The 16,402-nt window shown below is 30.8% G+C and overlaps 1 protein-coding gene across 1 annotated transcript; it reads right to left on the reverse strand.

The window, feature by feature from the left end:
• Window positions 1-11,117: 11,117 nt before the first annotated feature.
• LOC140800098 (uncharacterized) lies at window positions 11,118-13,281 on the reverse strand. The gene is made up of 2 exons (XM_073154762.1): window positions 13,154-13,281; window positions 11,118-12,741 (listed from the first exon to the last, which is right to left on the reverse strand). Exon 2 carries the CDS (start codon window positions 12,700-12,702, stop codon window positions 11,365-11,367), a length of 1,338 nt encoding a protein of 445 aa, XP_073010863.1. The 5' UTR covers window positions 12,703-12,741; window positions 13,154-13,281; the 3' UTR covers window positions 11,118-11,364.
• Window positions 13,282-16,402: the final 3,121 nt, after the last annotated feature.

The raw sequence follows: 16,402 nt of genomic DNA on the forward strand, positions 1-16,402 counted from the left end.
TTACCTTCTTATGGGGGTATCTTGGTCCTTTTAGTTTTTCTTGGTCTAAGGTAGAATTTCATATAGAAAGAGAATTCGATCGCTCTCATCTGAGTGCTAGTTTTTGAAAGTTACTTCGGGATCAGGAAAGATAAAAGTCAAGTTAACAAATAACTCAAAACCTAAGGAAACCCGCATATATAAAATTGTACTCTTTTTATCTTTTTTTTGTTTGCTTCACCGTCAAGAAACGAAAGGAGACTTCCATATTCAAGCTGCATCAGGAATGAGATATTTTTGATAATTTAGGGGTCTGTGTGTCACAAAAAATGGTTGAAAAAAATATATAAAGATCTAAGTATAATTATCTCAATTATTAATACTCTAAAACATATTTACCCTTATGTTTTAGAGAAAAGAAGAGAAAATTTTTAGTTATATTAAAATATTTTTTTACCTTCTTATGGGGGTATCTTGGTCCTTTTAGTTTTTCTTGGTCTAAGGTAGAATTTCATATAGAAAGAGAATTCGATCGCTCTCATCTGAGTGCTAGTTTTTGAAAGTTACTTCGGGATCAGGAAAGATAAAAGTCAAGTTAACAAATAACTCAAAACCTAAGGAAACCCGCATATATAAAATTGTACTCTTTTTTATCTTTTTTTTTGTTTGCTTCACCGTCAAGAAACGAAAGGAGACTTCCATATTCAAGCTGCATCAGGAATGAGATATTTTTGATAATTTAGGGGGTCTGTGTGTCACAAAAAATGGTTGAAAAAAAATATATAAAGATCTAAGTATAATTATCTCAATTATTAATACTCTAAAACATATTTACCCTTATGTTTTAGAGAAAAGAAGAGAAAATTTTTAGTTATATTAAAATATTTTTTTACCTTCTTATGGGGGTATCTTGGTCCTTTTAGTTTTTCTTGGTCTAAGGTAGAATTTCATATAGAAAGAGAATTCGATCGCTCTCATCTGAGTGCTAGTTTTTGAAAGTTACTTCGGGATCAGGAAAGATAAAAGTCAAGTTAACAAATAACTCAAAACCTAAGGAAACCCGCATATATAAAATTGTACTCTTTTTTATCTTTTTTTTTTGTTTGCTTCACCGTCAAGAAACGAAAGGAGACTTTCATATTCAAGCTGCATCAGGAATGAGATATTTTTGATAATTTAGGGGGTCTGTGTGTCACAAAAAATGGTTGAAAAAAAATATATAAAGATCTAAGTATAATTATCTCAATTATTAATACTCTAAAACATATTTACCCTTATGTTTTAGAGAAAAGAAGAGAAAATTTTTAGTTATATTAAAATATTTTTTTACCTTCTTATGGGGGTATCTTGGTCCTTTTAGTTTTTCTTGGTCTAAGGTAGAATTTCATATAGAAAGAGAATTCGATCGCTCTCATCTGAGTGCTAGTTTTTGAAAGTTACTTCGGGATCAGGAAAGATAAAAGTCAAGTTAACAAATAACTCAAAACCTAAGGAAACCCGCATATATAAAATTGTACTCTTTTTTATCTTTTTTTTTTTTGTTCACTTCACCGTCGAGAAACGAAAGGAGACTTCCATATTCAAGCTGCATCAAGAATGAGACATTTTCGATAGTTTAGGAGGTCTGTGTGTCACAAAAAATAGTTCAAAAAAAATATATAAAGATCTAAGTATAATTATCTCAATTATTAATACTCTAAAACATATTTACCCTTATGTTTTAGAGAAAAGAAGAGAAAATTTTTAGTTATATTAAAATATTTTTTTACCTTCTTATGGGGGTATCTTGGTCCTTTTAGTTTTTCTTGGTCTAAGGTAGAATTTCATATAGAAAGAGAATTCGATCGCTCTCATCTGAGTGCTAGTTTTTGAAAGTTACTTCGGGATCAGGAAAGATAAAAGTCAAGTTAACAAATAACTCAAAACCTAAGGAAACCCGCATATATAAAATTGTACTCTTTTTTATCTTTTTTTTTTTTGTTTGCTTCACCGTCAAGAAACGAAAGGAGACTTTCATATTCAAGCCGCATCGGAATGAGATATTTTTGATAATTTAGGGGTCTGTGTGTCACAAAAAATGGTTGAAAAAAAATATATAAAGATCTAAGTATAATTATCTCAATTATTAATACTCTAAAACATATTTACCCTTATGTTTTAGAGAAAAGAAGAGAAAATTTTTAGTTATATTAAAATATTTTTTTACCTTCTTATGGGGGTATCTTGGTCCTTTTAGTTTTTCTTGGTCTAAGGTAGAATTTCATATAGAAAGAGAATTCGATCGCTCTCATCTGAGTGCTAGTTTTTGAAAGTTACTTCGGGATCAGGAAAGATAAAAGTCAAGTTAACAAATAACTCAAAACCTAAGGAAACCCGCATATATAAAATTGTACTCTTTTTTATCTTTTTTTTTTTTGTTCACTTCACCGTCGAGAAACGAAAGGAGACTTCCATATTCAAGCTGCATCAAGAATGAGACATTTTCGATAGTTTAGGAGGTCTGTGTGTCACAAAAAATAGTTCAAAAAAAGTATATAAAAAATAATGATAATAGTTCAGCAAGATCTAAGTATAATTATCTTAATTATTAATACTCAGATATGCAATAATTTTGTCGGAGCTAATAATCTTTCTTATATTTATAATGTAGCATAATATTTTTTTTTATTATAATCATAAAAGTTAGCGAAAAGGACTAATATTTACACTCTACCTAGTTATGTATTGACCTAAGTAATGAAAAGTATTTATATCACCACAAAACTTATATTGGCAAAAGTTTCTTGCATTAGAAATTACTCTAACCTATTTTATCTAATTGGGCATGGGAGAGATAGAAGCATTCATTGGAGTAACAAATGGGGAACTATATTTCACACACTATAATTTTTCATGAATTTAAATTTAATTAATTACATCTTCATGCAGGTGTTTTGGACTTTATTCTCAATATATTTGATTAGAATCAAACTTGATTTTATGAAAATGCCCTCTTATAATTTTATAGATATGAAAAATAGTATTTTTTTTTAAAAAAAATTATAAAAATTCTACTCAATTTTGTTTTAACCATATATACCATCGTAACTATTTTTTTTGTTATAGATACGAAAAGTAGTATTTTTAAAAAGAAAATACTAGAATTTTTTTTACCACATATATCTCTATAAACCAAAAAAAAATTAGTTTAGAGCAATAGAGGTTCGTGTAATTATTTTTTTTTCTTAGTTTAACAGGGTATATATGAATATTTTTTTAGTTCAAGAGATTTATGCTGGTAATAAAAAAGTTTAATAGTGTATGTGAAAAACAATAGTAGTTTAGAGGGTTTAAATGAAATTATCCTAAAAATATAATAAAAATAACTTTGTCCATACCTTTGTATTATGATAATTAATGAAAATAAAAATAACTCCCTAGAAGATTGTAAAAAGAAAATTATGTGAATGTCCCCAATTCAAGTAAAAAAAAAAATTGAATCCAAACTTGAATCAGAATCAATCATGAAAAACTGTAGTATGTATAAGAAGCTTATAGATCTATTGGCGATCTTCATAACTCAATCTATAATAACTTTACTTACTGCGATCAATTCCCAACCCCAATGATCATTGAGATTAATAATTTCTTCTCGGTGACCTTTGAAACGTAGTTCTTTCATGTCCGACGTAGATATGAAATAATAAAAATAACTACTAGAATTTAGTTAGAACCCCTTTTAAAAAATATATCCTTTTAAAGGAGTTTAAGTAGCCTAAAATGATAGTCCACCAGAATTAGGCCAAGAATTTTGAACCTGTACGAGTGCTCGAAGGTCGTAGGGAAGGCATACAAACACCAAAGGTCAAAATCCTTCATTTCTTAGTTTTAGGCTACTTCTATTCAAATACTATTTATCAAAATTACGCCGTATACCGCACACTACTCTAATTACTAATTTATTCTTGATATTTATCTCGTCAACCTACTTTATCTTAAATTTTTCTTTTTTATTTTTACTTTATATCATATTATAGGAAATTATTACATTCTTAGTCAGAATACAAGTGAATATAACAATAATTATTTATATAATAAGAACCTTATTTTTAGGGTAAATATTTTAGAATTAATCTTATATCTAAAGTAAATGAGTCCTTTAAAGTGAAGCCAAGACCCAAATTGGACATTGTCTTCTTGACCATATTCAATGCACCAAGACTCTGACCATTAAAAGCCAAGAGACATGCTTGGTTGGCATTGGCCACCCCTGATCATGTCTAAAGACTGGAACCCATCTCCTTAGTCATTAACCCTCTGCTTATTTTATACACATAAACACCCCCAAAGATAGCTGTGAGTCATATTTGGGCAACCATAATTTTATAATCTAGTGGTTGTATCCATTAGCACTTGCAATGCCAATCAATTGTTGCCTCAAAATAAGGGATGGGCATGACCCTTTCAATATTAAAAAGTCTTAATAATTTCTTAGTATGCTAACTAAGGTCCTGTTTGCTTTCAGTTCGAGGACCTCCTTTAAACTACTGATTCAGGGATCTCTAATCCGGTAACTAAATATATTTTTATCCTTTTCATATCTAACGAGTTTATTCTTCAAAAAATTAAGAGTCAGAAATAAGGCTAACTAATCAAGTTCGAAGCTTAATCTCAAATCAAACGAGGCCTAAAAAAATATTAATAAGGAGGAGATTTTACACCAAATGCTATTGTGCTTTGTTCTTATTGTCTTCAAATATATACTAATTTACTTTTAAAAATAAAAAAATTAGACTACCTAAAATATCCCTTTGGTTAAGTAATATATCTGTGTCACAAAAAAAATGACATAATGTTTTAGGGGAATAAAAACATTACGATGATACTTGCATCGAATAGGACATTAATGATAATAAAAGCAAAATATAGAGATTTTTTATTATAAATTTAATGTTTTTTTAGCACAATAATGGCGGCTAGCCTAGCCCAGTCAATTTGCTTTCTTAGTCTTCAACTCCACATTTACATATTCTCTTTCCTTTTATTAATTTTTTATACAAGTGTTGAAGAAATTCCTTTTTTTTTCCATTTGTTATACTTTCTTATATCATTTAGTGATCGAGACTGTAAATTTTATTATTGAAAAAATTATGTCGCGCAAGTCATTCAAATAATATATTAATAAGTTAGATTAATCATTACAATATGCAACAATGAAGGCAGATTTATCTGCTTATTAGGTTAGTTTTGTATGTCTAGGACTGCTGAACTGAAAGAACCTACAGTTAGTAGGCGGATAATGTTAAACTTGAGGCTCTTTGCTCCTAGGAATCTCTTAGGTTGTTCTTTATTTTATTATTATATTGTGCCCTTGAACTTGATCCTTTGAATTAATTTGTTGTGCTATTTATTGTAGGTCAAGTGTGGGGCTTGTGTTAAAGAGTTGTCACTTTATCTCTCATACTCTTTGTGTATCAAGTCTTTTCGTTATAACTCCTGAATATTAATGAACTACCTGCGTACGGACTTTCTCTAAAAAAAATAGTATTAATTTAGTTTTGTTGAATTTAGTTTTGCTGGTATAATACGATGATATTGATACAATCCATGCAATCTAAATGGATTGGTAATATTAATATTGTTTGAAAGTTAATATTATTCATATATAACAACTTGAGATGATCAAATCAAATTGTATGCTTAAGTAGCTTTTGAATTTGCATCTTAAAATGGTTATATTAGACCGAGGATTTGTGATGGACTATGTCTTATACCGAGTTCTATATACCAATATTTTATAATCACACACATAGTATGAGTGTTTTATTCTCGTGCATCGTAGTGTTTTTTAATATCCATGCACTTGACTTAAATATCATGAGAGCAACTATAAATTTGATCAAATTTTATAGTCAGGCTGGGTTAAAGTCATGCCTAATTCCATGCTGGATTCTTTTGAAAAGGTGCAAGCCAAGTCGATGTAATTTTAATTAGGAAAATTTACATATAACACCCCATTTTTTAATAAAATTATAGTTTACACCTTACATTTTTTACTATATGTAAATCAAATCATATAATTTAGCGAATATGTACATAAAATATCTTACTGTTAGATTTGCTAGTTAAACTTAATCAAACATTTGAGTTAAGTTAACTATGCTAAGAAAATTATAAAAATATCCTCAACCAAGTCATACCGATAGTATTTTAGTTATTTAGGAATAATGGCATTTTAGTTATTTTAGAAATAAGATATCGGAATATTCTTATAGTGTTAGTTCAAATTTAACTCAGAATATTTTCTACTCATATTCACTAAATCATAAGACTCGATATATATTAGTAAAAATATAAAGTATAAATCGCAATTTCGTTAAAAAGCAGGTTGTTATATGCAAATTTTCTTTTTTTTATTATTCCAAACTTAACATATTACCATGTCCACCCAAATAAATAATAAATTAGTTTGGATTGAACCCTACATGAACTCAAGCAAATCAAATAAGCGTATAATTCAACTGAATATAATAAAAGCAAACCATAACATTAAAACTGTAAATATATATATAAGCATGCACCATTTCATTTTAAGAAATGACTTAAAATGTAATCTCCATAATTACTTATTTTAAAATTAAAAAATAATTGTTTCTCTGTCTAAGATAGATAAACATAACTTTTCATAATAGCAAATGAAAGCACTTTATTGGAACTTATTAGTAAATAATAAGTTCTTTTATTAGGTTATTGGTTCAAACGAGTTAGATGCAAATTTGTTTGAATTTGAGAATTTGAATAATTATGGTAAATTAAGATTTAGTGAGAAGATTAAGGAAAGGGATCTAAAGATAGAGAAGATTGTTGGGAATTATTAGAAAAAAGAAGAAAAGCAAAATTTGTTGAGATAATTATTAAAAAAAAAGCAAATCTCCCAAATTAGAATTTTAAAATTTAGAATTTTGAGATAGAGGAAAAACATTGATATGTCTATTTGTTTCTTTTTACTTGAGAAGAAGATTAATTTGTTGCGGTGATAGACTATTGAACAATGCATAAATACTTCATTTTTAGTGAACTTGTCTTGTTTCTAGTTTAGCAGTGATAATGAATTCTTCTTGTTTTCTCGATAATGATAATATAAAACTTAGGAGGCATATCGGATCTTTGACAAAGCGACGATGAATCATCACGGGCAAATAGTATGAACTTTTACTCTGATACCAAAACTGATATAAAACTATTGTATTGATGAAGAAGAAAAAAACAAACTCATGGAATCCACCAACAAAATAAGAAAAAGAAGACAATATCAAAATCTCAAAATATTTACTAACCTCAAATAAAAACATCACAAGCCTTTATACCCTTTGTGCCCATGCGAATATATGTGTCTAAAGGTGTTGTATGCACCGATGCTTAGACATTATTGATTGTTATAAGAAACCACCAAAGGGAATTATATATATAGACTCTTTGAACTATCATCATTTTTCACATAAATCCTTTAAATTTTATTTGTGACACATAGATCCATCGAATAATTAAATATGTCTCACTTACTGATGTCGTAAACGAAAAGGTTAAAAGATCAAAATACGCCTCTATTTATAATTGTGGTGAATTTTCTCTGTTTCTTCCCTTCAAAATATAAGATAAATATGTTATATAACTTCTCACGTGACTTGCACGTCACAACTTATGGATAACAAAAGTAACGAAAACCTAATGGAAGGAGTGTTTAGATATTTTTAATAGTTTAAGAGGTCTATGTGTTACACAAAAAATTTATGAGGGAAGAGGGGTGTTATGTAGAAAAGGATGATAATTCTAAGTATAATTATATAAAAAAATTTAAGGAAATTATTATTTGGAGATAACAGAGTCCTAGTCCAAGTGAAAGGCTTAATCTTTTGAGTTGAGTTGGGTTCTAAAGTTTGTGTTAAATCCTATTTCACTTAGACTAAGACTCCCCTACCCCCTCCCCTCTCCAACAAATGATATCAGAGTCTAGTTTGTGGTTCAAATAGGAGCGATGACAAAGAAAAGAAAGTCTTGAATTGATAAGTTCAATGGAAGTAACTTCACTTTATAGAAGATGCAAATAGAAGATTACCTCTACCTAATGGACCTTTATTTGTTCCTGGGTGAAAGTGCAAATAAACTTAAAGCTATAGATAATGTAAAGTGAAACATATTATATTTGAAAGCCCTAAAGACAATCTGTCTTACATTTGTAGTGCCGATGAATTTTAAGGTAGTTTTGATGAGGATGTATGAAAAATATTCGACATAACATCTAAACGAGTTCAACACTATCGCAAATTAGTTAGAATTAGTTGATATCAAGTTTCCTGATGAAGTTATGGCCTTGTAAATTTTATCCAGTATATCAAATTGTTAGCACAACTTAGTTATGATGGTGAATAAGTCATCGGGATCAAACATCTCGAAGTTTGATGATATAGTGGGAGTTCTTTTCAACGAAAAATTTAGAAAAAGAAACATCTCATTAGTGGGAGTAATAGAAAACACTTTGAGCATTGAAGCTAGAAGTAGATTCTTGAGTATCACATGTGAGGGTTTAGTCCCATATTAAAAAGAGAGGAAAAAAGTTTATATGAATTCTTGGGTCTTCACCTACTTAAGATGAGTTGAGTTGGATTCTAAGATTTGTATCAAATTATGTTTCACTTGAACTAAAACTCTCATATCTCCCAATACAAATCTATTCAAGAAAAATGATAGCAAGATAAAATAGTTAAAATTAAGGAGAAGCAATTCAAAACATCCACAAAGGTACTAAAATTGCGACAATAAATGACACATCAAACGTGACCATAGGGCACGAAAGCAATATATGAAGAACAACAAATTAAACAAGAGTCGGTAAATCTCTCTAATGAATATATTTACGTAATACATAAAATTATCGCAAAAAATGTTCTACAGATTAGTCTGACTTTATTTTTTTAAATATACTATTACATCACATTTTGTCTCGAAAAGATGTGGACAATAATAAATATTTAATAACTAATACATATAAAACTATAAATTACATAAATTAACTATGACCTACTCTAGTATAAACTAGGAACTAAGTAAACTAATTATAAAATTCCTAAAAATATAAGTATTCTAACTGCAAATTACATAACAAAATTGTGAAACTAAAAAAATGTTTAATAATATGAATTACAGAATAAAACTACAAAATTTAAAAATATATATAATTATTTAATAATTAGAAATTATGAAATAAAATTGAGAAATAGAAAATACAAGTGTTTAAGAACTATAAATTATGTACTAAACTATGAAATTTGTAAAAAAATAAGGATGAAAGTAACATGCATTAAGCTAATCAATCATAAATTATTTAAATAACAACCACAAACATCTTCAAAATAAAACCCATATCTACTGTACACATATAGATAATCACTCTATATAAATCAATCAAAACTAAGGAAAAGAAAGAAAAATTATAATTTCTCAACAAAAATAAAAAAAATCTTTCAACGCCGAGGGCACTGAGCTGCCACCACGACCGCTGGAATCTGCCCTAACGCTGGCGTATGCTTTGAAATATGTGCAAACTCCATCTCATTTTTTTGTAGCATCTCCCACATTACTTTCACATCTTGATACCCACAAGTTTAGATATCGTCATAGAGCTTAAGAATTCCACCAACTTCCAAAAAAAAAAATTAAAAAATAAAATTTAATAGTCAAGAATATTCACAAACTTCCTTATAATTTGCAATCTAGTAAAAATAAAAGTATTAGAGCATTTGACAAAATTACTTATCCTGCTATGGATGTTAATATTTTAATTCAAGTAGTGACAAACTCGTGTCAAAAATTAATAAGCTACAGATGCACAAGCTTTGACATTTTTAGGATAAGGCTCACCACCTAGCTTAAAATTGGCAATTTGAAAAAAATAATTTTGATTTAATTATAGTTTTTTTTATTAAATTTAACGACTTACAAATATGCTAAGTTAACTTTAATATTCTATTAATTGTATTAAGATATAAAAGCAAAAAATATACATAATTAACAAAGCTTGCTCCTTTATTAATGGTGAGAGGGGCGAAGCTAACGTGCTCAGAGGGAGTATGGAGGTGAACTTACCGTCCTTTCGAGTCCTCAATCAGGCTTGGATGGCGACCCACACCCTCTTCACCGGAACCACCACCTTCTGCCACCACTCTATCCGAAGCCTCACCGCGAACTCCTCCGACGACTCCTTCGTTTACGTTTTAAAAGTTTTTTTGGGTTTTGAGTTTAAACTCCATCTTTTGAAGTTTAAAAGTATTTTTAAATCCCTCCGAAGCCGCCTACCTGAGTCTCTTTTAAATCTCTCCACGTTGCCTCGTCTCGCATGCCAGGCGCCTCCACCTCGTTGCCTCTCGCCTCGCCATTTTTATTTATATATATTTTTAGAGAGAATTTGTATTTAACACCCTAAGTTTGTTTGTGTATTTATAGTTTACACCTTATATTTTCTTAATTTACACTTTGTATTTTGTCAAGGGAACTTACGTCCTAGCAAAAATTTGTCGCTTCTTAAGCTGAGTCGATCCTCAGCATTATTTTTTGGCTTGAGTTGAATTTCGAGTCGAGTCTTAGCCTAAGTACTTGGATGATACTCGACTCGGTAGTTCTTGGCTCATGAATAGTTAAGGCTTGTGCACGGATTGGCTCGGCTTAAATAATAGGCTTAATTTTGCATGAATTGAGTTCCGCTCGAAAATAGGCTCGACTTAAGCTTGCTCGGGCACGGTCAGGCTTGGGCTCAGCTCATTTATACCCTTAAAACTAATTATTAAAATTTCATCTATTTAACTAGAAAGACCAAAAATACCTTCTTCTTTTTTTTTACACACTCTTTTTAGTTACTGTTATTTATGCATTTGATGAACATCTCTCTCCTATATGCATGGTAGTAGAAACTTCATCTACCTTACTATCTTGTTCCCTAGAAGAATCTTATTATTTCCTACTAATACTGCAGACTGGTAACTATGGACATCTACCATTTTCCAGACCCATTCCTCGGGCTTTCACTCTTTGTATTCCATTTTAATCAATCAAAGGTAGAGATTCTCTCAGTCATTTGGGTTTGAACACTTCGAACAATGTACAAATGTAAGAGAAAATCTCAGTAGAGCACATGAGTTCACTTACATTTCAAAGCCACATAGCCCATATGTTTTACAAACAGACACAAAAAAAAAGTATATCAAATATTTCTCAATCAAAAACACCAACAAATAATCAATTTAAAGAAGACAAAGAAATGGATCAAATAGTGGTCAAGCACGTACTCCAAATATCAACAGCACAAATTAACCACAAAGCCCAAATTCCCTCCACCAAAAGAATTGAAGCTGTTCAAGCCTCAGGCTCATGCAGATGCATGACAGTCTCAAAGGCTCCCACCAAAGCCAACACCTTGCTCTTCCTCTTCTCCATTAGCTTGGTCTTGGTTTCCTCTATGACATCGTTGCTCTTTGCGGCATCCTTTTTCTTCCTCCCTTGCACACCCTCTGGCTTCTTGGCCGCCGCCGCTGTCGCCACCTTCTCGGCCTTTGCCTGGTCTGGCAACTCCTCTTCTTTCTGGAGTACTGTCTCCTCCTTCTCTGGCTCAGCAGCATGAGAAGTACTTGCTTCCATCATTACACTCTTCTCCTTGGCTTCTTCCTCTTCTTCTTGTTTCTGGGCTGCCTCCGTCGCAAGCTCAGAGACTACAATGCTTGATTCCTCCAATACTTTGTTCGGCTTGTCTTCGGTTTCTTCTTCCTCTTCTTCGAAGACGCTCGTTTTTTCTGGCTCGGCAGAAAGAGTGCTTGATTCTACTACTATAGTCTTCTCTATTTCATCTTCCAGTTTCTCACCATCATCGCCTGCTTCTTCTGCTTGTGGCTCTTCAACTCCTTGGAAATCTTCATGAATAATCTCTGCGACTTCTTCTGAAGAATTCGGTTCACATTGCTCAATTATAGGAGCAAGATGGCCGTCTGTTTGAGGAGGAGGAGGAGAAGGAGGAGGAGAAGAGCCTACGATGACATCTAAAACTTTCGTCTCAATTGGGTCTGGCTCAGGATCTGGGAGCTCCTCAGGCAGCAAATGCTCTTCTATGGATGTAATGCTTACTGTCTCAGACTCCTCCATCTCAATCTCTCTCGGTGGCTCCTCCTCTTCCTGCACTACTATCTCAGGAACGCTACTAATCCGAGGAAGACATCCATTGCTCTCCTTTCTCTTTCTTTTCAATCCACCGCTCCACTCGCTTGACGAAGTTTGCGTCCTTCCACTCCTGACACTGCTTGAGGCTTTGCCTGAGCAAAACTTTGCAAAGGAAGATGGAGTCCTCGGAGGCCTTTCGTCGAATATACCGACTGGAGTAGAGTATGTACTTCTTGGGTGTGGGTGTGTCAAAGAGGAGAACTTCTCCGGCGGCTTTCTCGGCGGTGGATGCTTTGCGAGCCCCGTGATGAAGGGGGGATAGTGGGGCTTATCCGGCGGGGAATTGGTGTGCAAGCTTGAGCTGACGGTCGGTCTACGGAACGAAGCCATCGGTTTCTCCGAGAACTTGCGGCCCGGGGAGCCCGGAATCGACATCCTCGGCGACGGCGGCCGACCGCGGTGGTGGTGGCTGCGAGGGGTGGAAGGGGCTGTGATGCACTTCTCTTTCAGGCGGGCGCATTCCTTTGTTCTTGGTGCAGCCATGAACTAGTAGCGTTCACTCTTTTCATCAGCGAGATCGATCTTAGAAACATAGTAAAGGAAGAAGATGATTAAATTGCTAACATAAAATAACATCAGTTTATGATTCCAAATCTTTGTTCGACCAAATTCTGCATTCATCCCAAGTTGGTTGTAAGAAATTTGGGTTGATATTATATTACAAGTGATAATTACCACAAATCTTTCAGAAACAAGCTAGCTTTTATTAATCCTCTCAACTCTTTTTCATTACCAAAAGCTACAACTTACGTCGACGATTGTATATATAGTTATAAAGTATATAATCTGAACTTTAAATGAAAAGTTTGATTTCTAACATAAGATCTAACTACCAACATATCGCTTCATACAAAGAAACAATTTTATGTGCACAATTGAAATAGAAGAGAGGAAAAAAGATTCAAAAAGAGAAGTATTTGCTCTTCTAAAGTACCTGGTTGGAAGTAATTAATTTCTCTAGTCCTTCCTTGCCTTGCTTTGAGATTACCTCCGCAATGAAGAGAAGATGGTGGATTTCTTGGATTCTGAGAGAGAGAAAGAGAGATGAAACTGGTGAGAAAAAGTTGGGTAATAGATCAGTTCCATGTTTTATATTGGTTAGGAAGAAAATAATAATAATAATAATAATAATTTGATCAAAGAGAGACCAAGTATAAAGTCAAATATAAGGCAGTCGTGGGGAATTGTATCATAATTTGTGCTTTTAGTTTAGACATCAAACTTCAAATTAAGAATGCAACAAATAGTAGACTGAAATTTTAATTTATTACATTAAGAAATAGATAGAAGTTACCATAATTCCTCAAAAATATTAAATTAAATTCAAATAGAATATTCTTATGAAGAATATTTTTGAAGAGGGGTTTTTTTTTTTTTTTTACAATTTTCTTAAAAAGAATTATGCCAAAATTGATAGATATTCAACTCAAGAAATTAATATTTTTAAAATCAATATTATATCCACTAAAACAACAGGCTGCGTACAAAACAAGGAATTGAGATCATATTCAAACAGGATTTAAAAATAACATAATCTTGTCTTGGATATTAAATATATGCATTTGATTTAGTATTCGAATTTATTAATATATGCTCGTGTGCACCTCAACTAAAATTGTCCTTTGAATAGAGTTAAAATATTTCTTAATTTCTACTAATTTTCTAGTGAAAAAAAAAAGCTATATATTTCACAAGGGAGAACAAATCCAATCATCAAGAAACCTTCTTAATTGTAGAACTTGTTTAGCTGATTTATTATGCATCAATATATTAAAAAAGAAGTGTTTCCTTTTTGCGTATATACCCTTCTAAATCTCTTATTTTCTTATTGCATCCCTCGTAACACTTAACTCTTGATACCTATCAAACCTAACTGTGTAACAAATTAGGGTTTTCTTTTTCCATACATACCTTTTAAAAATCTCATATTTACTTATACGTTCTTCTAAATTCAATATTGTACATGAATACCCTTCAAATATCCCATTTTTGCATGTATAATTCTTTTAAAACTAACAAAACTATCATTATTCTAGCATTAATAAATTTCTTACTTAAGAATAATTTTGTCTTTTTTCCTATTAAATTATTGAGATTTAATATAAAAAATAACCGAGTAGGTATCTATACGAATAACATATGTTTCGAGGGATATGCTTGCAAATATGAAGGTTAGAGTCATACAAACAAATAAGGGATTTTTGAAAGACAGATTGGTAAATTTAAAATTAACAAGGATATATACGTAAATTAGAAACTTTGGAGGAGTATTATACAAACAAATAAGGGATTCTTTTTTTTTTTTTTAAATTCCTCTGGCTATTTTACATGGAAAACTTTCTAAGTTCTCCTTCTACAAAAATATTATTATAAATTCCTACTCCCAGGGTATTTGCCAAGCCATGATTGGCTGAGATGAAAATAAAAAATTAGTGGAATTTTGGGAGAATGTTGATAGCACTACTTCTAATAAAAATATTTATAGTTCTATTTATTATATCATAAAATTGATCAACACTTGTAGCACTTAGCCACATCAATATAATTAAATAAATGGGGGTTGAATGGTACTCAAATGGATGGCAAACTAAATCAACAGAGTAGTTTCTTGAGATGGTTGGTTTAGACTAACACTCTAAAGGCAAGTGGGAATATATTATTTGGTCAAAATAGCCTTAGACCATGTCACAAAGTTTAAGCTCATATACAATTTTCTAATCTTCAACTTAATATTGAAATGATTTACTAAGTAAAGTTGGAAATTCCTACTATAGTTGGTTGGTTAGATAGATCCTATAAATTTAAAATGTTAAGAAAAAAATGATCTATCTGACCAAATTGAGGCATTGAATATTGTGAATTTTTCTAGCTAAGTAAGGTAGCAAATAATTTGCACCAAAATTTACTTAGTTTTCTATTTTAGGGTTTAGGATTACCGAAGAAAATGGTAAAGAATATGATCCTAGGAAAAATTGCAGTTATGATAACAACAAAGATACGAAGAATCTATTGATCAATCCCAAGATATTATATCCCTCTCTTATAAACTGTATTTTCATTAGAATATAAAATATAAAAATTACCGTTCTTTAACGAGTTAAGTTTATAGGGCAGTTTGTGAGTTAACATGGTATCAAAGCTAAAGTTCATTGGTTCAAATCCTGTCATGCCCATTTTTACTTGAAAATTTAAAACTCTACCCATTTAAATTAAATCCACTTTTTGAGCCTATCAAAATATTTTAGCCTAAAAGTGAAAAAAGTGTTAGAATATAAAATATAAAACTCACTGTTTTCTAACGGCTCTGTAAGTTAACACTTTCATCATCCATTCTTTAAAACCAATCACCTTTTTTAGATCTTTTTCAAATTGATTGCATTAGATGCTAACTCAGATTCAAAATCAAAATTTTACCACTTGCTATCCTATTCGGCGTGCGATTAGTCGTCTAAATTCTCTTAGTTTCAAATATTCTAGATTTTAAATTCAAAGCATCCATAAGCCCTAAAACACTATTCACTTATGGAATAAGACTAATTTTAGAATAAATATTCTAATTTTTAATACCAGAGTAAAAGAGCTAATACAAGTATATATTATTCTATTATTTAATTGAATATTAATATAAGAAGTAACAATTATATTTAATGTGACATAAAGTTGATATTAAAGTAATAAAGAATTAATTGGATGTAAAATAGTAATTTTATGTTATTATTAAAATATTTTTTTTTAAAAAATTGTATGAAATAAAAAGAGAGAATTTATTAATTACATTTATGAAAGGGAGCCTACAAACCCTCAATTAAAAGTTTTTTACTGATAAAATAATAAATATTTTTAAACTTTAACATCAAAATGAAAGGGTATTTTAGTCGAGTTTTTTTACCAAACTAAATTTTTTTTTACCGAAATAGACTATCTCTCAAACTTACTAAATAAAATCTAAATGTCTAATTCACCGTAGCCCTAATAATTTTTTTCTATAAAATGCTGAATTTATTAATATTTTTATTCTTTTGTCTCATCAAAGATAATAATTATATTTTAACATATTTTTTAACTAAACGCTATATTAGATCCGGTAGCGACGTTCATATTTGTGAACAGTTCGTAGAAAGGTTTGTAACATGCGATGCGCATTCAGTTATTTTTAGCTACTCAAAATTTGAATAGTGGTGAT

This window comes from Typha latifolia, chromosome 13 (assembly GCF_019914945.1).
Source record: "Typha latifolia isolate L0001 chromosome 13, TyphaL0001v2, whole genome shotgun sequence".
In the NCBI taxonomy this organism is placed as follows: domain Eukaryota; kingdom Viridiplantae; phylum Streptophyta; class Magnoliopsida; order Poales; family Typhaceae; genus Typha; species Typha latifolia.

Excerpts from the sequence above, each read along its gene's own strand:
- LOC140800098 (XM_073154762.1), bottom strand. The coding sequence starts at position 12,702 with ATGGCTGCACCAAGAACAAAGGAATGCGCCCGCCTGAAAGAGAAGTGC.